General features: G+C 50.9%; 1 protein-coding gene across 5 annotated transcripts; it reads left to right on the top strand.

Annotated features, from left to right (window-relative positions):
* Positions 1–43: 43 nt before the first annotated feature.
* Positions 44–12,798, top strand: NFIL3 (nuclear factor, interleukin 3 regulated). Of its 5 annotated transcripts, XM_081150812.1 has the most exons (4): positions 50–270; positions 6,750–6,794; positions 7,108–7,265; positions 10,951–12,798. In XM_081150812.1, the coding sequence occupies exon 4, from the start codon at positions 11,123–11,125 to the stop codon at positions 12,500–12,502; it is 1,380 nt and encodes a 459-aa protein (XP_081006938.1). In that variant the 5' UTR covers positions 50–270; positions 6,750–6,794; positions 7,108–7,265; positions 10,951–11,122; the 3' UTR covers positions 12,503–12,798. The 5 variants fall into 5 exon arrangements, with proteins under 5 accessions (XP_081006937.1, XP_081006938.1, XP_081006941.1 ...); XM_081150811.1 differs by lacking the exons at positions 6,750–6,794; positions 7,108–7,265 and having other exon boundaries at positions 44–270; XM_081150815.1 differs by lacking the exons at positions 50–270; positions 6,750–6,794; positions 7,108–7,265 and adding an exon at positions 1,769–1,908.
* Positions 12,799–23,250: the final 10,452 nt, after the last annotated feature.

Raw genomic sequence — 23,250 nt, 5'->3', positions numbered from 1 at the left:
GGCGATTGGGGCCGCGGTCGCCCGTCACCGTGGGGCTGGCGGGCGACGACGTAGCGCGGCGCTCGGAACTGACCTACTAACACACATCTCCCGGCGCGGCCACGGCGCCCGCGGACCCGGCGCGCCGCCCGCCTCCCGAGCCGCGCCCTCGCCTCCGCCCGGAGCTCGGCCCCAGCCGGGCCCCAGCCCCAGCCCGAGCGCCGCCGGGCCCCGCTCCCGGCCCGTTCTTTCTCCCGCCGCCCGGCTCGCCGGCCCGAGAGCAGGAACACGGTAAGCGCTCCGCCCACTGCCGACCCGGCCCCGCGCCCGGCTCCCCGCCCGCTCCCGGGCGCGCGGGCGCCCGGCGCGGGTCCTGCTGTGCGCGGGGCTGGCCCGCGGCGGCAAGTGTGCGCGGGGCATTCGCACGGGGCATTCGTTACATAAACTTTTGCTGCCTTGTCAGGAGAGGACTCGCCACCTTAAGGTGGCTGCTTTGATTGCAGCGCCCTCGCGCCGGCACGTAGCCCGAGCTGGTTGGAGCTCCCCCCTCCCCCCGCCGCTGTTGCATAATGTCTCCTGATTTCGGGAAAATTGATGTTTTGGTAGAGAAGCGGAGACTGAGCCGAGGCTGAGCCATCTCGAGCGGGAAGGGCAACGCTGTTTCCCTTCTCGTGCCTTCTGCGGTCCTGGCGGCGGGGGGTGGGCGGGGAGGGCGGCTGAGTAATGGGAAATAGTCTTGATTTTCTTGAGAAAGGGCTGGTGGCGTGAGCAGTGACGGCACTGGGAGAATGCCTGCGCGGCGTTGGTGGTGTCCCGGCCGTGTGTGCACGACGTTTTCCACCGAGTTTGTCGTCAGCGTGTTGTACCGGCGCTCGGGAGGTTGTGGGTTTGTCCTTGCATACATTGCATAATCTGTCCACGGTGAAATATTGGCAGGGATTACGGCTGATCTGGGAATGAGCGCGTACGTGTGCAATGATTTGGTAATTTTATCGCAGCGTTGAGTATCAGGTCGTTATTTACATCTAGAGTACCTCCCAAATAAAAAGGTACGTTTTAAAACACTACTGCAAAACGTGAAAGGAAGAGTTTCTCGGGTTGAATTCTGATCTCTGATACTGCCAGGGTTCGCTCCTTAGGTGTTCTGAGGTATTATTTTTAAACCTGGAACGAGCCGTTGTGACGTTTACCTCCCCACCTTCCTAATTTTAATGCATTCCTTACAGTCAGCCCTTTTCCTCACCTCATTGTCGTTGCGTTTTCAGACACGACATGACAGATCACATAATAGTTTCCTGGAAATGTTGCATTATGTAACTGCTGAATTTGCTGGCAGTGAGCATAGGAAGAGGGAGCTAATTACGTGATTTTATAATCTTGTTACAAAGAATGTAGGACAATCTCAGCCTTTAAATGTCACTGTAACAGTTTGTTCTTGTTATTTTTTAAAGGGATAGATTAAACAGGAAAATAGACTACCGGGTAAGCATTGAGTTTGCTTATGCTGCCTAATGTATGTCTTTTCCCCAAATGAAATGTGCGTTCTTCTAAATTTAGTCCTATCAAATTTTAACAATTGTGGTGGCCTCCCAGTGCTATTTCTGGTGTTTTCTCCAGGGCTGTGTGCAAATACAAGTTCAAGGCCATTGGCTGTAGTTTTAACTCCACGCCTTCGGAGACCTTTGATAAGACTGTATTTTTAGGAAGACATTTGGCAGAGCCTGGTGATTTGCTGGATTCTGACTCTCCTTTATCTTTTTAAAGGACAGTTTAGGCAAGTGCTGTTCCTGAGAAAGCAGGGGATGGCCAAGTGTCATCTTCTGGTCTTTGCTTTTGTAAATAACAGCAGCGAATGACGAGGTCACAAGTATTATTTCACATCCTATTTTTTTCTCCAGACCAGATACGATTTATGGGAAACAAATATAGGTTAGTAGTTTATATTTTTGCTGGATAACCTAGTTTTATTTATGTGAGGACAGATGACTATACTATAACGTACCCAGATTTTATGTTTCTTCCCGAACTCTTATGTAGTGTAAATATGTTAATATAGGTATATGACGGTGTGTGTATGTCAGATTTTCCTAACATTTAAATAATTAAAAGTGCAGCGTTGTGGGGTGTATTTTGAAGGGGGTATTATAAAAATTCACCACTTGGACAAATTATATTACCCAAATAATTGCAGTGGCTTTCCCAGAAGCTAATATTGCTCCAGGCCCGGTGTGAGACCCCGACCTACTTTGGAGCTGGGGCTGCCTGCAGGGGGCCGCGTAGCCTCGGGATGGAGACCTTCTGCGCGACCCTCCCTCCTGCGGCCGTGGGGCCGGGGTTGGGGTGGCGCGTGTGGACCTCGGGTGAGCGCTCGGCAGCGCCCGGGCGGCCGTCCGGCTCCGGCCTGCGCTCCTGCCCGCCCGGTCCCCACATTCCTTTGTTCTGGCGCGGGGGTCCTGGCGGTGCGGAGGCCCTGCTGCGCCGCCCACTCGGCGGGGGGCGGGTCCCGGGGAGGCGCGGCTTTGGGGGCGCGGAGGGGCTGGGCGTGCGGGTGCGCTAGGGGTTCAGTGTGCCGTGGGGTGGCGGGGAGGGGAGAGGCCGGGAGGAGAGCCGCGGCGGCGGGCGGCAGGGACCGGGCGAGGCGCCGCGACCGGGTACTCCGGGGAGGGGCCCGCCCCCTGCCTTCTGCACCCCGAGCACCGCAGACACCTTTGTTCCTGGAGGCTTCATTGTATTTCCGCGTCATGCGCTCTGCATTCGTAAAATGTGAAAAAGACGTAAGAAAACCTCCAAATGCCAACACGCCCCAGAAACTGGGGGCGGGGCGCTCCAGCCTCGATGGCGGTGGAAAGGAGGCCCAGCCGGAGTGGCCGTTCCGTCGATGTACTTTTTAAACCATTCATTTATGTGGTCGAGGGCTAGAGTAGAGAGCACTGAACCCCCGGAATTCAAAATAAATAAAAATCAAACACCCAGGCGGACGCGGCTGCCCTGCAGTGAGGGGTCCTGTGGGCGCGCGGCGGGGACTGCGCGCGGGGCGGGGCGCGGGGCGGGCAGGGGCGCGGGGCGGGCGCGGGGGCGGGCAGGGCCGCGCGGGCGCCTGGCAGGACCGGGGCAGGCCGTCTGCCCTGACTGAGGGTTGGCCTCGCGGGATCGGATCCCGCAGGACCCTGACGTTCTGCCGGGAATTCCAGGCCTCCGGCAGCCGAGCCCTCCGCTGGTGAGGTGTTAGGAGCGCGGGCTCTGGGCCGCCAGAGCTGGGTCCCGGGTGCAGCCTGGCCGCGGGCCTCGGGCGAGCTGGGCAGTGCCCCCTGTATTGCTGGCCGGGAACCAGGTTTTCGGAAGTGTGGCCCGTCAGTGTTCCTGCCGGGATGTCGGTGCGGCGGCTGGGACGGGGTCTGTATTCGGCTACAGTTACAGGTCCTTCTTGAAACACTTTTTTGTTCTGATGATTAACTTTTTCCTCAAACCCCTTTGCCCTGTGGCGCTCGCTGGTCATTACGTTTGAGGGAATTCTTGACGGGATTGCAGAACCTCAAACTTCCCGTCCTCGGCCCGCGTAATGTTTGGGGAACTGCTTGCGGGCGGCGCGCTCCTGGCGGCAGAAGGGCGTGAAAAGTGCCGGCAGCTCGGCCTCCCCGGGCAGGTTCCTGGCCCGGCCACCTCGGCACCTGGACCCCGGGCCGAGCCCTGCGGGCGCGGGGACCCTCAGGCTGGCCTTGCCCACTCGGCCCGTGGGCTGGTCAAGGACATCCGTGGTTACCCCACATCCTCACCGCGGACCAGGGGAGGCGAGAGGCCTAGAGCCGGCGGGGTGGGCTTCCCGGGCCCTCATTCCTGGGAGGCGAGGCTAGGACCTCACGCGGACCCTGCCGGTGCCCGCGCTGTGCCCGCGCTGTGCCCAGCGCTCCGCCGCAGCCGGTGGCGACCAGGAAGTGGAGGCGCAGAGAACCTGATAAGCAGCCTGAAAGCGGGGTGGGGTGGGGTGGGGTGGGGGTCCTGCTGGCGACACCCTCCGGCCCTCCCTGAGCGAGGACAAGCTCACTGTAATTTTTGAAGCAATTTCCTTTCCTGTGTTAAAGGCTTATCTTTGCAAAGTGCAATTATAACACGACTGTGATGCAACAACCTGCAAGTTCAAACCCTTTGTCAGAGCCTTTCCCGGTTGAGCAATGCGCCTGACTCACCAGCTGAGTGGATATTTCTAGTTGACCTTGCTGTGGTCCAGAGTCAGTTCCCAGACGTGACTGATTGCAGCATGGAGTGGAAAAGGTGCGGTCATATTGCCCAGCCTTTATTTTTAACCGACCTAAAATCACACATACTTCATTATTTCCATTGTAATCCAGATGGCATCGACGCTGTTAAAAGTTGTTTATTTTTAATTTGTATTGAGGAATGAGAGCACACTTGGGATTCAGTTCAAAATATGACAGAAAAAACGTAATCGAAGTTTCCTTTAGTATTCGTCTCTTGTTTCTGTAAGGGTGGCCTATGTTTCTCTGGGTTAACACATTGTTTGATATCCTGTTATTTTTCTAAATGATACTTGAGTTGACTTTTATCCAAATCAGACTCACATGTGAGTGTCGAAAGACACTGACCTTGGTCACAGACATTACATAAGAGTTTTTCAGTTTCAAAATGAACTTATATCACCACCACTCCCTATTAGCTCTCAAATTTCTTTGCAAATAACTTTCCTATAGTAAAAAAAGAAAATACTGTTTCTCATATGGCTTTCATTAGAGAGCATAAGCTTGTTTTGTGATAAGAAAGTTTAGTGGGGATTTACTAGATGCCTTTTGTAATGATTTGTGCGGTTTCGTTGGAATCAGAATATTTATAAGCCCTTTAGTTGTCAGAACATGGTATCTTTTATTAATTAACTTTTCAGAGATCTCAAACTGCAATTAAGTAGCCTTCCAATAAGCACTAAAAATAAACATTTATAAAAAAATTGTCCTGTTCATAAGGCACATAGTAAAGCAAATGACATTTGTAATCTGCGCACTGGGAAAGTGAAATTAAAAAGAGGCAATCAGCCCAGCAGGGTGTGGCTCAGCGGTTGAGCATTGACCTAGGATCCAGGAGATCAGAGTTCGATTCCTGATCAGGGCACATGCCCAGGTTGTGGGCTCAATCCCCAGTTGGGGGCGTGCAGGAGGCAGCCGATCAGTGACTCTCATCATTGATGTTTCTGTCTCTCTCTCTCCCTCTCCCTTCCTCTCTCTGAAATCAATAAAGATATATTAAAAAAAACAAAGAGGCAATCAAAGTGAACCTGAGGAGAGTTGCAGTGATTCTTCAGTGTAATCACAGACATTCAGGCACTTCCCCCACCCTGCGCCCACACTGGTTCTGCCATTGTTACCTGTGGCGTGCTTCTGGCTGTCCTTTCCCTCGCAGAATGTCCCGTAGCTGGGTTACTTTGTGATTGTTGGTGACCCTTCGGAGTTCAGCTTAGAGTTGCTAGACTGCTAAGTTATCTCTCCAGAGTTACAAGAAAAAGATCCCCATTTTGAAATGACTGCAGATTTTTAAAAAATGCCCCGCTGTTCCACCCCCACGCCCCAATTCCTCTCCGTCTTTGGCGAGGGTGGTTTTGTCTTGATTTCTAAGCCCGCAGTGTCAGCATCTGTGCGCTGCTCTGCGCGGCCTTCACGATATTGTCATCCTGTGCCCGGTGACACACGCTGGCCTCTTCTCTTAAGAAACGTCAAGTTATACTGTTTTATTTCAGTTCCTTCAGTTATTTCACTGCTATAATGAAATGCAATTTTAATCATTTATTAACTTTAAATCTAATTTTCAAGTGGTCCTTTGTGGAGGTTGCGCGAGAAACTTCCATTCATACTAAACTCCACCAGATTGTGACACATTTATTTACGGATGCACCGAAATAGAAAAAGTAGGTCGATTTGCTCCTGTGATGGGCTAGGCTTTGGCGAAGTGTGAGAGCGTCTGCTTATGTGCGTTCATATCTGGATCAAGCATGCGCTTCTCACTACAGACAGAATTGTATTATTAATGGCAGGCCCTCATTGGCACTTAGAGAGGTTTAACATAGTTTTTTGTGTTTTTTTTTAATTTAAAAAGCCTTTTATTTTTCAGACTGAGTAGAAAGCCCTCTTCTGTACAACTTCAGTGTTTCCTGGGTGGTTTTGTCCCCGTTCCACTCTTGATTGTACCTGTGTATTTTTTTCCTACTTTATCTGCTTTTAAATACTGGCTTTCGTGTTTATCCATGAAAAGAAGTAAAGTGTTTTATTGAAATAGTCCTGTCATGGATTTTACCCACAGGAAGAAAATGTAGGTTAATATTTTACTAGTATTAATAGTTTAATGAGCTGTGAATTGATTAACTCCCCCCCCCCCCCCAAATGGCACTTATCTCCAAAACAAGCAGCTGCCTGCTTCCTGGAGAGACGGCTTATGGTTGCACGTAACAGGGCTGTTTTTTCTTTAATGATTTCTATACAATACCTCTCAGGGATAAACAGCACATTCGAGAGAGTGGGGGGAAAATGAGAGTTCTATAAAGTGTTTCTCTGTCTTTGGGCATATGAAATAGTACTTCATTTTTTTATTGACAGATTTTAAAATCAAAATATGTAAAAGACTCAATTTGCAATAAGACTTATTAATAACAAAATTTCCCTATAGTAGATTTTAATGTCTAAACTGCTAGTAAGAGTTCAGATGCTTTAAACACAATGTTGTTTCTTTTCTGGTTTTATAAGGAGTCTGACTGTCACCGTTACCTCTGACAGGTGTTGGAGGTCAGGGAAGATAAAGGCCTATCAGCCACTGTGAAAGTGAGTAATGAGGTCACTCCTCCAGAAGAAATTTGGTCTAGAATTCAATTCCTATTGTAAAGCTTTATTCTTTTAGGGGAATTTTCTAAGCCAAATTTTAATCTTAATTAAAAACAATATTCGGGTCACCTGCGTTAGATAGACTTTAAAACTTCAGGCTTACGAAAGAGAACTCCTGCCTATGGGAATAGCGCCAGGTACTGGGAAGCAGCATTAATTAGCAACAGCACGTCCACATTAGATGTGGGGGAAATGTCCATTGGGATGTGATGACGCCTGCTCTTAAATTTCTCTCTTTATTTGTGTTTTTAAGAAGCAGCCATATTACCTAATGGGTGTAATGAAGCTGATCATGCTGAGCACACCAACGTCACAGGACTGGCATTTAAGTCAATTACTCACCAAAAAGGAAACTTAAGTGGTGACCGATGTGACACAATGTTAGTAGTGACCTGAATACGTGAGGCAGAGGTGACGATTGTTAAATTAATCATAAGGGGAAACTTTGAAATTTGAAATTAAGTCATTAGTTGGGCATAAGTGCTGATGTTTTTAGAAGGCATTGTGAACCGCCTTTGTGTTCACCTCCATTTAGGGTCACTGCTGAGAGACACACCCAGGTTTAGGGCCCAGCCGGGCCTCCTGTCGCTGCGTGGTCTTGGGAAGGTCACTGGGTTTTAGCTCCGCTCCAGCTCCGAGGGTTGAAGATGCGTGCATTTTGGGTGTTAAAAGGAATTAAGGTGACGATGCTATCGCTGTGACTTTACTTGTCCTTTATTTATTTTAGCAAAAGTAAAATGCCCAAGAGATTAACATTTTAGCAGGAAACCTTAGCATGTTTTCTTCTCAATTCAGTAAATAGCCTCCAGGTAGGAAGCAACTGAGGAAGCTGGGAGGGAAGTGGCCCAGAGGTGGCCTCCCTGTCTCCCAGCAACTGAGCAAAGGGCACGATTCCCAGGAGGGAGAGGGGCACAGAAAAGGAGCCGCAGTAGCGCCCAGCAGCCCCCCGCAAGCTCAGGAGAAGGCACTGTTAGAGGAGTCGGGGTGGGTCGGCCTGACTGGAGCCTTTGTCCTGCCACCGTGCTAGCTGTGTGACTCCGGGCAGGGCTCTTAACTTCTCGGAGCCTTAGTTTTCTCATCTGAAAATGGTTATCGTGAGGGTAACGAAGTGATGGCAGGCAGGCTCCCAGTGCCTGTGGCACAGTGTTCAGCACATGGAGCCTGTTAGGATTGTCGTTGTTTTTGTCATTATACCAAGAAAAAAGCGCGGTAGAAACGGTGTGAAGTGGGGGAGCCCAGGCCCTCGCCAGCGTCGCCCCTCGCGCACTCCTTGCTACCCGCTTGTCCTCCCCTCCTGCCGCGGGCTGGCCGTCCTTTGCCTCTCGGAAGTTTGGCTTCCCCTCTGCCTTTCTGTGCCCCCGGCTGGCTCGGTGATGGCCGGGACGTGTGGAATAACCCAGTTAACGAATAAGAGAAGCTCTCTGCTAAGAAGGAAAACATTTTTCTTTTTTTTTAGAATTTCCAAAATAGTATTAAAAAGAAAGTATCAGAAAAGTTTTTTGGTTACAAAACTCTCTTCTATAAGGCAAACGAGTGACTGTCAGTTGGATGCTGAGCAGCTCGTGTGTTCAGTTTGTTGCTAGGATGCAGATACATTGACTTGGGCTTTGAGGTACAGCGGTCCCCCAGTACTGTCTAATTCCATTTCATTACGCTCTGACACTGATGAGAGGCCGTGGGGACTCAGCTGCTGCTTCTGTCGTTAGCCTGCGGTAACGCTGGTCCCGCTGTCCGTCGCTTTGCACAGTTGCAGAGCCTGCCTGGGGCGCTGAGGGCGGGAAACCGAGCCCAGCGTGCACAGGCCAGCCGCCCTCATCGCCTCGTGCCGCTGAGCTGTGCAGCTCTGCGAGAGGATCTGATAAATAATGTTCTAGAAAACGTCCTCTGATAGTATGTGGTAATTTGCCAATGGAGTCACAAAGGCAGATAATTCGGGCAGGTAAGGGAAGAATCCCAGAGTTTTCCCTCCAGTACACGTAGTAAAATGCAAGTGGGGAAGTTAACTAAGAAGAAATGAGGCTCCTGCAGGTCTGAACGTAGCGGCGAAGCTGCGGAGATGATGAAGTGAACAGACAGCACCTGGACACTCAGACGGAAGGGGTTAAAGGTTTTCAGACGAGTGGGATATTTTTGGTAAATGGAAGTAGGTTTGTTTTCTCTGTGCCTAGGCAGGACTTTAGGGGAACTTTTAGCTGAATAAGGGAGCACAGATCCTTAACAAGAGGAAAGAAACCATCCCATGTGGAGGAAAAATGAGTTTTTGTGTCAGAAGACAAAGCCTAAGTGGAAAATGGGAAGCACTGCTGTTTTACTACAGCGGCAACTAGAAAGACTCCCCCTCTATGCCCTCACCGCTTGCCGTGGCTGATTCCTTGCCTACACTTGATATTAATCCCAAACTTCGCTAAGTCGCAACTCAGTTTTCATGTTGACTCAATTTGATAGACGAAAATGTGGCATTGAACCTTGCTTTTATGATCCTGAAATTATTACATCACTCCTTCTATTACTTCTGGAAAAGACACAAGAATGTGGCAGGCTTTTCCAGCTGATAAAATTAAACTTCATTTCATTAGGCATTAGAAAACTATGCACAAGAGAGGAGGAGTGGCCCTCTCAGTGCGGCGGGACCAATGCCTCATGTGCAGGTGCTGCAAACGGCGGTCTCGCCACAGTTCCTTTCTGAAAGAATTAGGTGCAGACGCCCTGTCTGGAAACACACATCCAAAAATCGCCATAAAAAGACTGTTACTGGAACCTAATTTGGGTTTATTATCTCGTGGCAAGTCAAATTTAGAGAGTAAATATTTCATCTGTGGAAGAGGAAGCTAATTGATGGTTCTATTTTTGAGTTCTTATATTTTGTTTGAAACTAATTAGTAAAGTGGAAAGAAATTCTTTTCATAATTACATTCTCTCAGTTTAAAATATTTTTATTTTTATTGATTTGGGGGGGAAGGGAGAGAGTGTGGTGGCGGGAGGGAGAGAGAGAAACATTGATGTGTTGCTCCACTTATTGACGCATTCATTGGTTGCTTCTTGTATGTGCCCTGACCGGGGATCGAACCCACAACCTTGGCGTATTGGGACGATGCTCTAACCAACTGAGTCACTCGGCCAGGGCCTAAAATGATTTTAAGTTTCAAGAATCCCACTGTACTTAAAAAAAAAAAAAAAGTCCTGATTAGTTACTGTATATTTTAGTCCAAAGCTTACTGTATAAATAAAATCTATTTTGACAGAATTTTCAGGACCCAAAAAAGTCCTTTGGATGCTTCGTTCTTAAGTGAATGTTTGATAAATCAGTTTGAAAGAACCAAAGAAAAGAAGGTTTCTAACCTCATAGCACAGAAGCGTCAGAAGAGTTTGCTTTATTGAGGAGAGTCCTTTCCATTCGGGTGTGCTGCGCACCTGCAGGAGGAGCTGGACATAAGCCCAGCAGGCAGGCAGGGGCTGGAGGGACAGGTTTGTGTCCATAGGGACAGAAGAGTCAGATTAAAACAATTACAACTCAGTTACTTGTGTGATTTTTATTTTAGTTTTGGGGGAAATAAAAATTTAGCTCCATTTGCATTTTATTCCATGTAATTGTAGAATTTGTTTACTGATAGTGAAGGAGCTTACTTGGAAAAGTTCCTCTTAAGAGGTTAGCTTGTTTGCTTCTCAGTGATAGAAATGTTATCTCAAATTTTTTAGAAGCTCCACAATATGCAAGGACTATTTTAAAAGTTACCTAGAGAGGCGATGTCATTTCCTTCCTGTGAAGTGCCATCCCCACACGCCCGTCCCACCCCACCTTTCCTTCTCTGGAAACCGCCTTCCTCTGCTCCTCCGTGGCCAGTCGTGGTGCTGGGTTTCTCTCCCTCGCCTGGACCACAGGCTGATTGCTCTGACCCCGGGTCTCCCTGGGCATTTGTCCTTTACAACTGGACAGTCTAGGTTTTTGGGAACTCGCTTCCCTTTTCAGATCACCGACTCTGAGGGAAAACTGTGCCTTGTTCAGACCTGTGTACCCTAGATGCTTAGCACAGCTCCTGTATGAAATCGGTAATAAGCGTTTACCAAATGGGTAACTGTTTCTCTTCGTGTGCCGCAGGTTACCGAGAAGGCCCTACTCCGCTCGGCGGAGGAGCTGGAGGGACCGTCCCGGACAGTAGAAGAAAGGGAAGAATATTGATGGATTTTAAGCCGCAGCTTGTGGAGCACTTGAGAATCCTGGGGAAATAACTTGTCCCCGGCTCGGCACAGGCAGAGTAAGGTGGTTTCTGATGCAGCTGAGAAAGATGCAGGCCGTCAAGAAGGAGCAGGCCTCTCTGGACCCCGGGAGCAGTGTGGACAAGGCGGTGGTGCTGAGCTCGGCTTTAACCGAAGCCTCCGAAGACCTGACCCCCGGCGAGGAGCTGCTTCTGAGTGAAGGCAGTGTGGGGCGCAGCAAATCCTCCGCCTGCCGGCGGAAGCGGGAGTTCATTCCCGACGAGAAGAAAGATGCCATGTACTGGGAAAAAAGGCGGAAAAATAACGAAGCTGCCAAGAGGTCGCGGGAGAAGCGTCGGCTGAATGACCTGGTTTTGGAGAACAAGCTGATTGCACTGGGAGAAGAAAACGCCACTCTAAAGGCTGAACTGCTTTCCCTAAAATTAAAGTTTGGTTTAATTAGCTCCACAGCATATGCCCAGGAGATCCAGAAGCTCAGTAATTCCACGGCCGTGTACTTCCAAGACTACCAGGCCCCCGCGGCCAGCGGGAGCGCCTTCGCGGAGGAGCCCGCGGTGGCCGCCAGCTGCATCTCCGTCATCAAGCACTCGCCGCAGAGCTCGCTGTCCGACGGCTCCGAGGCCTCCTCGCTGGACCACTCGCAGGAGGGCCCGGCGCGGGGCGGCTGCGGCAGCCCCGGCGGCCAGTTCCAGGCCATCAAGCAGGAGCCGGTGGAGCTGGAGAGCTACGCGCGGGAGCCCAGAGAGGAGCGAGGCGCCTACCGGGCGGCCGTCTACCAGAACTACGTGGGCGGTTCTTTCCCTGGCTACTCACACTCCCCTCCCCTGCTGCAGGTCAGCCGGTCCTCCAGCAACTCCCCGAGGACGTCGGAAACCGACGACGGTGCGGTCGGAAAGTCATCGGATGGAGAAGACGAGCAGCAGGTTCCCAAAGGCCCGATCCACTCTCCTGTTGAGCTTCAGCACGGACACGCCACCGTGGTTAAAGTTCCAGAAGTGAATTCCTCTGCTTTGCCACACAAGCTCCGTATTAAAGCCAAAGCCATGCAGATAAAAGTCGAGGCTTTCGATAACGAATTTGATACCACGCAGAAACTCTCCTCGCCCGTTGACATGACGTCAAAGAGACATTTCGAACTGGAGAAGCACGGTGCCCCGAGTATGGTGCATTCTCCCCTCACTCCCTTTTCGGTGCAGGTGACCAACATCCAGGATTGGTCTCTCAGGTCCGAACACTGGCATCAAAAGGAACCTAATGGCAAAACTCAGAGTAGTTTCAAAACTGGGGTTGTTGAGATGAAAGACAATGGCTACAAAGTCTCTGACCCCGAGAATTTGTTTCTGAAGCAGGGGATCGCAAACTTGTCTGCAGAGGTGGTCTCGCTTAAGAGACTTATAGCCACACACCAGATCTCCGCCTCGGACTCCGGGTAGACCCTGCTGAACAGACCGGGCACTTAGAGGTGCCGTTGGCAATAGATGCTTATGTTTTGTATTAGGCTGAGTTTTCACTGGACCCGTGATGTCATTTCACTGTAATGTTCACACGTCGTCTGTCGGTGTCTTTTTGTGCACAAATGATAATGAAGATTAGATTGTGGTGTTGCCCTGCCTTGTGTATAGTCAGATAGTCCGTGCAGAGACTGTATATACTGAACATTATTTTTGTTGTTATGTTATAAAGCGTGTAAGTTACCAGTTTCAATAAAGGGTTGGTGACAAACACAGAACTTCTGCTCCACTGCACTTGATTTTGGGGTAAAGAAAAAGCCATTTAGATATTAAGGTATTCTGCATTTTACTTATTTAGGGGAGTTTTCTCCCTTGAGTAAGGAAAAACTGAAGTGTAAGTTCAGCAAATAATTTGTGTTTCTTCTAATTTGGCCCAGGCTCTAAGTGAAAACCTTCCAAAGAGAAGGAGAAATGACAGTGAATTTTCTTGCCTTTGAGACTACTTTGCTAACTTGCTCCCCATTATCTCTTTTTCTTTGAAGTTAAGTTTCTCCATATTTTTTTAACTAGAGAGACCCAGTATTTTTGGCATCAGCTTGTCTTTAGTCATCTCTCTAAGTGTGACACATGGCTGTGAGGAGCTGAGTCACTGACACACTTTATTAATTAGAGGTTTTTTGAAAAAAGCGACTAAAGACTAAGCATGAAGTCATTTTTAAAATGTTATTGTAAATCTTAACAGTTCTAGAGGATAACCATCTAGGGAAGTAACTTAATGAAATTGTTTTTATTTAGTTTCCAAAAATTCCAAAATTCACCAGTTATCACATTCTAGCACTCAGGGTCTGCGTGTGTGTAATGGCGGGTTTTTTATGATTTGTTCACGGCGAATATAAGTAACGGTTCTCGTTTAGAACTCTGTACCACGCATACACACGTGCAGAGGAGAGCCTCACTCCGAGATCATTGATGCTAAGCCATTACGGCGACCTGTCGGGGATCTGCCGTGACCCCTCGGGGCTGCCAGGCACGGACAGGCATGGACATGTGGCGTCTGGCCAGGCGGAGGCTGTGGGTGCCGTTGGTCAGGCTCAGCGTCGTCATAGCTGCTCCCCACGGAACTGTCTCTTTCCACCTGGCCTGGTTCATACTCCAGAGGAGGCGAAGGGACTTGAGGCGTCACAGAGCACGTGCAGGGTGGCTTAGCCTCACTCCGTTTCCTGTGTCCTCACTCTTACCTGTAACTCATGGTCCTTAGAAGAGCCCGGTTGTAACATTTCGTTTTAGGGTCTGCAGTCTTTGGACTGCTCCATTTGAATAAGCCTGGCTTCTGATACATCAGACTTCCTGCACTTTTAATTTTAAAAAAGTAGTCCTTTGAGTTAAAGGCGATGCCAGCCGCACACGTATGCCATTCACTTTGTACTTTTGGCCACAATGACCAGTTTTCTCTCTGAAATCTGGCTTTTAGAGAAATGTGTTGCTGGCCTTGGCCTCCTCTCTTCAGTACTTTATTAGTGGCTGGGTGGGGCCCAGAGACAAACCCGTCTTATCTGCCAATGTGGCAAAGCGTAGGACGCCTAAAATACTGGATGGGAACCAGGACCCAAAAGCGCTTGATGGCCTGGAATGGAGGGAATGACTAACAACTTGAATTATAATAGGAGTGCCGGGTAAAGTTAGGTTCCCGCATTAAACAAAAAGAATTGTAAAGGTCGTCCAAGTTCGCGGTTGGGGGAAGAACAATAAAATAACTGCATGTGGAGGGGAAAGCTCCAGTTGCCTGCAGCTTACCTTGAGTCCACCCCCAGCGGCATGCTGGTTATGGCAACACAAACTGGACACGAGACAGCTGTCCTGCTCGGCCGGGCGCCCCCAGCAGCGGGGAGATGTCACAGCTGTGAGGTGGGAGAACATGTTAAGAAAACCAGATAAATTGCCCCCCAAAGAGACGAACCTTCTCCTCTGAGGGAGAGTCAGAACAAGTGGACAGCGGCGAGAGAGGCGGGTCTGGAGCTGCTCAGGAGCCCGCAGCGGGCGGCGGGCAGGGCAGAACGGGCGCCCTTGATTAACTGCTAGTGTCGCCTTCCAGTGTGTACGTCACGCAGGATGCCCTCTCCTTAGTCATTTTTCCTTTTGATTTCAAGGATCGAAGATATGGTTGGGATGATGTTTGAAATGTTACACCTTAAAAATAAAAGGATGGCATAATCTAGCAACCCCTCCCCACTAGGAACCAGAGAAATACAAAGTCAATTTACACTGCAGAGGGCTGCCGGTGCCTCCCTCCCACGCACACAGTTTTATATCGTAAACGATGTAAAATGTGTTTAAAGCCAAATCTCTACCTGAACTCAGATGGAAGAGGCAGACACCTCAGAGCACCAGAAGTAAGAATTCCCAGAAAGGTGGCTGGCAGGTGGGAGGACGCTGTGGCCGGCAAAGCTGATGCCTCCGAGGGCTGACCCCCGCTGGACACGAGAGGGCGGGGAGCCAAATGGTCAGCAGTGGGTTCGTGGGACACGGCAACAGAAAAGGCGCGTTGCCTCACCTGCCAGGACAGGTGAGGGGAAGCAGGGAGCCTGGCGTGTGGGTTCAGAGTCAGGCCTTGCGCCTTAGCCCACAGTCCCCACACCCCCACCCACAGCTCACAGTCCCCTGTGGAACACAGGCACGGTGTCCCCACACGGCCACCCAGCAGCTCATCCCTGCTGTGTCCAACAGGCCCTCATTGGTGCTATGTTACTACTCTGCCTACTCCGTAAAGGAGAGCATCGAGACGGAGAGGCCAACTCGCCAGGTCTCACGGCGGCCAGAGCCCAGGCCCAAGGGAGTGGGAAGCGGCCGGCCAGCTAGCAGAGGCGCTGTGGTCCGGCCCGACATGACCACAGGAGGTGGCCTTGGGAAGTGAGTCTGGGGAGCAGTCCTCAGGAGAAAGGGGTGTCCAGGTTGAAGTGCTTTTCTCTGTGACAGTAAATGTGCTCTCCGAACATCTACTCCCGTGGCCTGACAGTTGTGTGAGACTCTACTTTTTATCCGCAAGGAACAAATGCTCCCCGGTGAGAAGAGCCAGCACCTGTGTGCATCTCCCCGTTTGCAGGCGGGCGTGTCCACACGCATTACCTCCGCTCAAGTCCAGCCCCTCGAGACGGGCTCCATTCAGCTGGTCGCTGTTCTACTCATTTTTGAAAACCAGACGTTATCCCTCAAAAATTAGACGCATGGGCGGCACCCACTTGGTTTTTAGGGATTTTTGTGTGTTCGAGGGCAGGGACTGGGGCTTGTTCAGGGAGTACAGCAATTAATAACTTGCCAGGAAGATGAGATTGTGGGATATCCAGGATGCCAGCCAGGGCAGGGAAATAAACAGAAATTCAGTCTAAAATGTGAGCCAGGATGTCTTCATGGAAGGCCACAGAAAACCCGGTGGTCTCCAGACTGGCGGCTTCCCGTGGTCCGGCTGAGACGCGCTAACAGACGGGAGGAGCTAAAGGAGATGAGAGGGAGGCTGGCAAAGAGCAGGTGATGCTAGGAGGCGACAGCGCTGCTTAGAAGCGAGGAGGCCTCTGGCTGGCGCTGCGGCGTGCAGGGCCCGTCCGGAGTGGGGGCTGTGTGAGTGCCGGTGACGCTGTGGCAGACGGGGAGAGGACTTCACAGAGTAAGCAGTAAGCTGAGGAGCCCAGACAGGTGTGACTGCTGTTCTGGTCCCATTCTGTCAGGGTTGTCCCGTGAGAGGGAGAAGGCGACGGGAAAGCGCTGAGTGCGTCCTGAGGCCCTGGGGGCCGGGACAGGCCCGTGGAGAGCGAGGTGCGGGGACTCTGAGGACAGGGGGCGGCTCACCCAGCAGCCCTGCGCAGCCACTCGGCAGAGGGAGCCGAGGGGCAGAGGCCTCAGAACCAGCCACCCCGGGTAGGCCGATGTCTCAGTGTAAAGGTTAAAAACGTTATTCTACCAGCCGGGCCAGATTTCCCGGAGAGAAGGAACTTCCTTTCTGAAAACGTGATGCACGCTGAGCCCCCAGGAAAACCCTGAGCAGTGATGTCGGCAGGCCCCGGCCCGGAGGAGGCGCTGCCCTGCTGAGGCGGTGGGAGCCCCTGCTGGGTGGTTTGTGCTCTCAGGGTGGGAGCGCGGCTGCTTTGGGCAGGAAAAGGAGGGAGAAAAGAGAAGGGAGGGAGGGGACGGGGGCCCTGCCGAACATGAGCAAAGCCCTTTCTTCCATTTCCTCCCCCAGTTGCCTTAGTCCTGCTAGACTCAGGCTTTGTGTGAGTGGGTTTCTGTGTCTGCTGGTAGCCCTGGGTAGGACTCCACAGGGTGAGGCAGCCCTTCTGGGAGCCAGCACCGGGGTGGGGGTGATTGGGACGGCTGAGGCCAGGGGACCTGCAGAGCCCCGAGGGGCCTCGGACCTTGACGGCCACGCCACTGAGGCCGAGGGCCGCCTGTCTGGATCTCGGGGCTTAGGGAGGCCTACTAATGATCAATAAACAGGAATGGCCTGTATGTACCCAGTTTTGTGCTACCTGCTCTGGAGGAAATAGCAAAAAGAAACAGTATCTCCTTTTGAAGAATTTTGAATTTGCTTGTGAAAAAAAGACCAGAGCCCTAACAGTGGTGCGGCCAGTAGACATTACTGGGGGGCATGGCGTGTAGGGAAGAGGCCCTGCGGAAGGGGCTCGGGGACAGCCTGCAGTCACGGGGGGAGCCGAGGGATGCCTGTGAGAGGAGCTGGGCTGCAGGGGTGATCGGAACGTGGACAAGAAGAGCAGAGCGGAAAGCGGGGGTCTCAGCGGCCTCGGGGAGGGAAGCCGGAAGGTACTGTGCATCCTGGGAGAAATGGATTTATTTAGAGGATTGGTCAGAAAAGAAATTCAAAAGGAAATGTAGAGCTACTTGCAAAGGACCTTGAATGTCCAGCCTTAAAACATGGCCTGAGTCACAGGAATGGCTCTAGGAAATGGATTTTGTAAACCCAGCTGAAAGAGTGGAGCTGCAGGCGACCTCAAGTCTGAGTCAGGAGAGCAGAGGGCAGGGAAATGAGAGATTGGGGACCTGGAGAAGGGTCCTGGCCACTCGTTAAGAACGCTGTGGAAGGACACACAGGAGGACTGGCAGAAGCTCCAGTGGGAGTGGGGCTGGAGCCCTGTGGTGCTTGGGGTGGGCCTATCCCAGCGGCTCCACACCAGGCCACTGGGCAGTTCTGGGCAGTGTGACCCTCGTGTCCCCTAAAGGGCAGGGGTGGCTGAGCTCCCCCACTCTGAGCCTCGCTGTGGCCCGGCAGGGCCTGGACTGAAAGTGACAGACCACCTGTCACAGGTTGGAAAGGTCCCCAAGTGCCCTGTGGAGCCACAAACTTTCACTCACCCTTGAGGCCTGGGCTCAGAGCTGCTCCACTCTGTTCACTAGTCCTGTCCCCGTGGGCACTAAAGTCCCTGGAGAAAAGGGGTGGGAGAGGGTTAGAAAAGGGGCCAGTGCAGGGAGGAAAAAAGAGGAAGCGGTGTAAGGGTGGGAGGAGCCCCGGAGAAGACCTACCCAGAAGAAATGGGGGGCTCCTGGAGGGCACGGGGCAGCCACGCGGGGCTGGAGGAGAGCGGTGGCTGTGGGACACGGCAGCCTGCAGAGCAGTCGGGGAGGTAACGGCAGGGGCGGTAGTTTCCTCCTGTTCTCAGAATACCTAGAACTCACTGCCAAGCTGCCACTTTCACAGCCTTTCTCAGAAAGCAGCTCACACCCAAATAGCCTTAAGACAGAGTTCTTAGGCCCCAGGTTGAGAGGAATTGCTGGACCGAAGGGAGCATGCTCAGCCCCCTGCTTGCCTCCAGTGGCACGTGCTCTGCCTCTGTCCTCACGTGTCAACAACCTGGCTCCAGCCGCCCGGGACCTGGGACCACCACCGTAGGCAGCCATAAGATTGCGCCTTGTCCCTCCGGCAACATTAAAACCACGCGGCCCTATGATATGACAAAGGGAGGTCGGAAATGTGGCTGGCAAGCTCTTCCTTGCACACACATCGGCGTTTCCTGACCGCCTCACCAAGAACGAGATCAGCCGAGCCGGGCTTACTGAGGAGGGAGATTGCAAGACTCATTCCTGGCCTTCTACGGAGTATGATAAATGCCACAGTAAATGATTTCTTGCCCTTTGATTTGGAGTTGCTTTTGTGTCGCATGACAAATGGCATCTAAGATCATATCGCCATCCCTGTGGAGCAAAACTATGACTATTTAGATAATTCAAGTGACAGAATTCAGAATTTTTTGATCCTGTAAATGAGTGTCTTTTTCTAAAATCAAAATAACTCTCTGTATTCTCCACTTCCTTTGAATATGCAAGTTAGGCCTGGTTTGCAAAACACATAGAAAACTCACTTTCCTAGGTTGGGGATCGTCTTAGCCCTTCCCTAGAGCCATCAGTAAAGCAGAAATGAAGGAAGTGTGGCTGTTCATGGTCGTTGAGTTAGAAAGTAGTTAACCTCAGGCGAGAATGCTCCACGGTGCAGCAAGTGCAATGTGACCACTGACGAAAGCAGCGTCTGGCGGGAAGCAGAGGGGCCGAGCCTCACCAGGACCTGCCGCTTTTTCATCGCTGCCTAACATTTTGCCACGTTCTCTGATGCCTAGATGCCATGAAGAGAGTGCCAGAAACTGAACTCTGCCTCAAAAATACAGTGCTATGTATTTATGGTGAAAGCATAATAAAGAATTTTAACAGCAGGTCATTTTTGGGGGGCCTTTGTGAGAGCCCTGTGCTTTCCACACCTGCACTCACAGCGAGCTGAGAGGGCAGCCCTGGGGCGCTTCCTCTGCTCGCCCCCCACCCCAGCCAGGACTGCAGGTTGGGAAGGCGCATCCAGGGCGTTCCTGCCTAGATCAGGGAACATTCTGCCGGGGAGGTGGCCGCCGCGACCCGCGGTGAGCACATGAGCATGCGGTGTGCAGCGCCCTGGGCGTCCGTGTGGCGCCCATAGCATCGTCTGCACCTTTGGGAACCCTTCCTGTGTCCCAGCAGTGGCCCTTTCCACAGCTCGCGTGGAGATGTGAAGCGATCCTGGGGTGTTACGGTTGCAGAGAAACAAGCCAGCAGGATATGAGGGCATCATATCAGTATGTGTGCACCTGCATCTGTCTAGTGTCCATCCGTCTGAGGGAGATGGGCATGCGGTCCTGAGAGCCGCAAGTCCCACCGTCTGCCGCCTGCGAAGCCAGTCACGTAAGGCTGTGAGAGCCCGAGGCCTGAGAGCCAGGGGGGCCGACGGTGTAAACCCGGTGGGGTCGGAGAGCAGGAGAAGGTGAGATGAGGTGCCCCGGCTCAACAGTCAGGCCCAGGGAGAGGGAATCCCCTCCGCCTTGTACCCTTCAGGCCCTCCCCAGGTTGGACAGAGCCCGCCCACCCTGGGGAGAGCCACCCACTGACTCCAATGTGGACCTCATGTGGAAACACCCTCACGGACACCCCCAGAACCATGTTTAATCTGGGCGCCCTGTGGCCAGTCAGGTTGATGCAGAAAATGAACCGTCCCCTCTGCCCAAGCTCCGGGACTGGTAGGTGGGAGCCAGGAAAGATTTCCGAAGCCGTGCCCCTGCCCACAGTGCAGGCTGTGCCACGGCCGGACGAGGCGCGCTGTCAGAGGCAGAACTCAGGAGAGAGAAGTCGCAGTAAGCACTTCACCGTCGGCCAGGCCCAGCCACCTCGTGTCCGTGGGCTCCCGTGGCAGCCCCTTCCCTCGGGCCGCCTCCGCCCCGCAGCTGTCCTGCCCGAGGTGCACACTGATGACCCAGAAGCCCACAGCGGACCGCATCACTCCCCCTTTAAAAACTTCAGTAGACCCTCTTGTTGATAAACAGCAAAGGCCCAACTCCCTTGTCTGGAATTTAAGGCCCTCAACATTTTAGCTGGTGCTAATTTTTCCAGGCTTATCTCCTTCCACCTCTGAGTTCCAGACTGTGGGTTGCGACTAACCGTACATCATATGTATACGTGTAACTGTGGCTTAGTGAAATTTTACCATCCTGTATGCTTCTGTGCACCACGTGAAATGGATCTTACAGGTCACAGATAAAGCAGTGTGAAGCCGTGACTCCGTGTCACTGACGCCAGCCCTTCTCCCTGGAGCCCAGGGTCCCGCCAAGAGGCTTCAGGGGTGCATGGGAGGAAGGGAAGGGGAACAAGGCATCGGGTCATCTCTCTAGTTGGTTCACCCTCCTCTTCTTGGTACTGGGCATCTGCCTGAGAAAAAGGTTCTGCTCCTCCCACTCTGGATACTCTCCACCCCCAAATCCTGCTGTTCCTCCTGCTCTGAATTTGTATAGCGCTTACCTGCCCTGGCATTAATCACATGATGTCTTGTACTATTTATCTTTTCTCCATCTGAAACAGGTGGCCACTACGCAAATAGCATTATTCAAAATAAATTCTGATATAAGAAAACTAGAACTAAGTTTTCAGGGCAATCATTTTATAGACTAGGTAATATCTAGTTATGTACTGCGGGTGTTATTGATCTGTCCATCTAAACATTAATTTCCATGCTGTACACCTAAAACTAATACAATGTTATATCTAGATTAAAAATAAATTTTAGTTTAAACATAAAAATTAGTATATATTCCCAGAAATGGGACCACTGGGTCAAATGGCAATTCCATATTTAATTTTTTGAGGACCCTCCACACTGTTTTCCACAGCGGCTGCCCCAGTCTGCATTCCCACCAGCAGTGCACCAGGGCTCCCCTTTCCCCACACCCTCGCCAGCACATGTCGTTTGTTGATTTGTTGATGGAGCCATTCTGACAGGTGTGAGGTGATACCTCCTGGTGGTTTTAATTTGCATCTCTGAGCATTTTTTCATGTCTCTTAGCCATCTGTATGTCCTCTTTGGAGAAGTGTCGATTTAAGTCCTTTGCCCTTTTATTTTTGGTTAATCTTAGCCTGAAGATCTCTTTTCCATTGATATATATATTTTTAGAGAGAGTGGAAGGGATTGAGGGAAGGGGCAGGGGGCAGGGAGAGAGAGAGAGAGGGAGAGAGAAACATTGATGTGAGAGAGACACGCTGATTGGTTGCCTCTTGCATGCACCCCGACCAGGCTGGGGATTGATCCTGCAACCCAGGTAGGTGCCTCTGACCAGGAACTGAGCCTGCGACCCTTCAGTGTGAGAAGGGTCTAACCACCGAGAAACACCTGCCAGGGCTGCCCATTCTTTTAATTGGATTGTCTTCCTGGTGTTGAGTTGTATGAGTTCCTTATATATTTTGGAGATTAACCCCTTATCAGATGTGCCATTGGAAATATGTTCTCCCATACAGTGTTCCCTTTTTCATTTTGATGCCGGTTTCTTTTGCTGTGCAGAAGCTTTTTAGTTTGATGCAGTCCCATTTGTTTATTTTCTCCTTTGTTTCCCTTGCTATGCATACCCCATGGACACAGACAACAATGTGGTTACCGCCAGAGAGGGGACAGCAGGGTCTGGGTGGAAGGGGAGGTGGGGGGAAACTGGGGACATCTGTAATAATGTCAACAATATAAAAGGGGGAGGGATAGGATAAAAATAAGTGCTCTAAACAGTACCCCTTAAGGACAGCTTGAAAAAATTAAGTAACCTGACTAGGCTCTAAAAATGCAAAACAAAAATATCCTAGTATTTTAGACCAGAGATTTCCAACACTTTTTTTAACCCACAATGCTAGCTGTAAAAAGTACTGAGTACATCTATCCATCCATCCATCAATACAAAGAGAGACTCAGAAAGAAACACACACAGAATGCATATATTAAAGTCAATTAAAACATTAAATATTTGTAAAGCATAATGTATCTTATTTTTGGACAAGTAAATATAAAAAGAAATTCCAGTATTTCCCCTGCATCACAGAGGATAATCTGGTAAATGCTCTGGGCACCAAGACCCCAGTTAAAGGTCACTGTGCGAGGGGCTCAGAGATAGTTCATGTACTTGATAAACTAATTGGGGACTTTGTTTTAATTTTTTAAAGGTGTATTGTAGGACCTCAGTCCAAACTCATAGATGTTTCTGAATTTTAAAGATATACACACACCCCTATCTATTCTCCCCCTATTTCTTTTCACCAGCCTAGATTTTAGTACGTAAGATAGCTTTACTAATATTTTTTCTAGTTTTGAACTATTTGTGACACCTGTACTGTGTTTTGGAAGTGAAGCTGGGTTTGGTTCATAAGGTGCCTAAGACTTCTCTACTACAGAAAGAGCCAAAAAGACATGAGCCTGCCCGAGTTTCTTCCAGGGGCCGGGAAAGGCAGCCCAGCGAGTGAGGCCTCTGACGTCGGGGACGAGACTAAGTGGGGCTCTGGCCCACCAGGATGTTTTGACTGCAGGTGCTGAGCACCCCTTCCAGCTGCGAGCCCCAGGGCTGGTGTTCAAACAGGCTTTGCGGAAACAATCAGCTGTGAAGTTTGTGTGGGGGCACATCTGGATTCGTCTTTTAAAGGCCACCATCTGATCTCTGAATTTCGAGCTTCTTTACAATTACAGCTGACCCTGAAGTTGATCTCTTTCGCCCTTTTCTGTCTTGGGTTCCAGAAGCCTTCCCAATATTTGTAAGATATTTGTAAGATTCACCGTCTGCTATTGCTCACTGTGACTCAGGCTGCGGATGTAATAAAAATACCAATTATTTTAAACAGTACATCTTTAAACTTCTCACCCCCCTTTATGAATGTTTACTAATGAGTCCTTATGGAGCCATTAAGGTGCGTGT

Source organism: Miniopterus schreibersii (genome assembly GCF_964146895.1).
Source record: "Miniopterus schreibersii genome assembly, chromosome: 11".
Lineage (NCBI taxonomy): Eukaryota > Metazoa > Chordata > Mammalia > Chiroptera > Miniopteridae > Miniopterus > Miniopterus schreibersii.
Note: the sequence above shows the minus strand (reverse complement) of the source record. Positions and strands in the feature narration are given on the sequence as shown.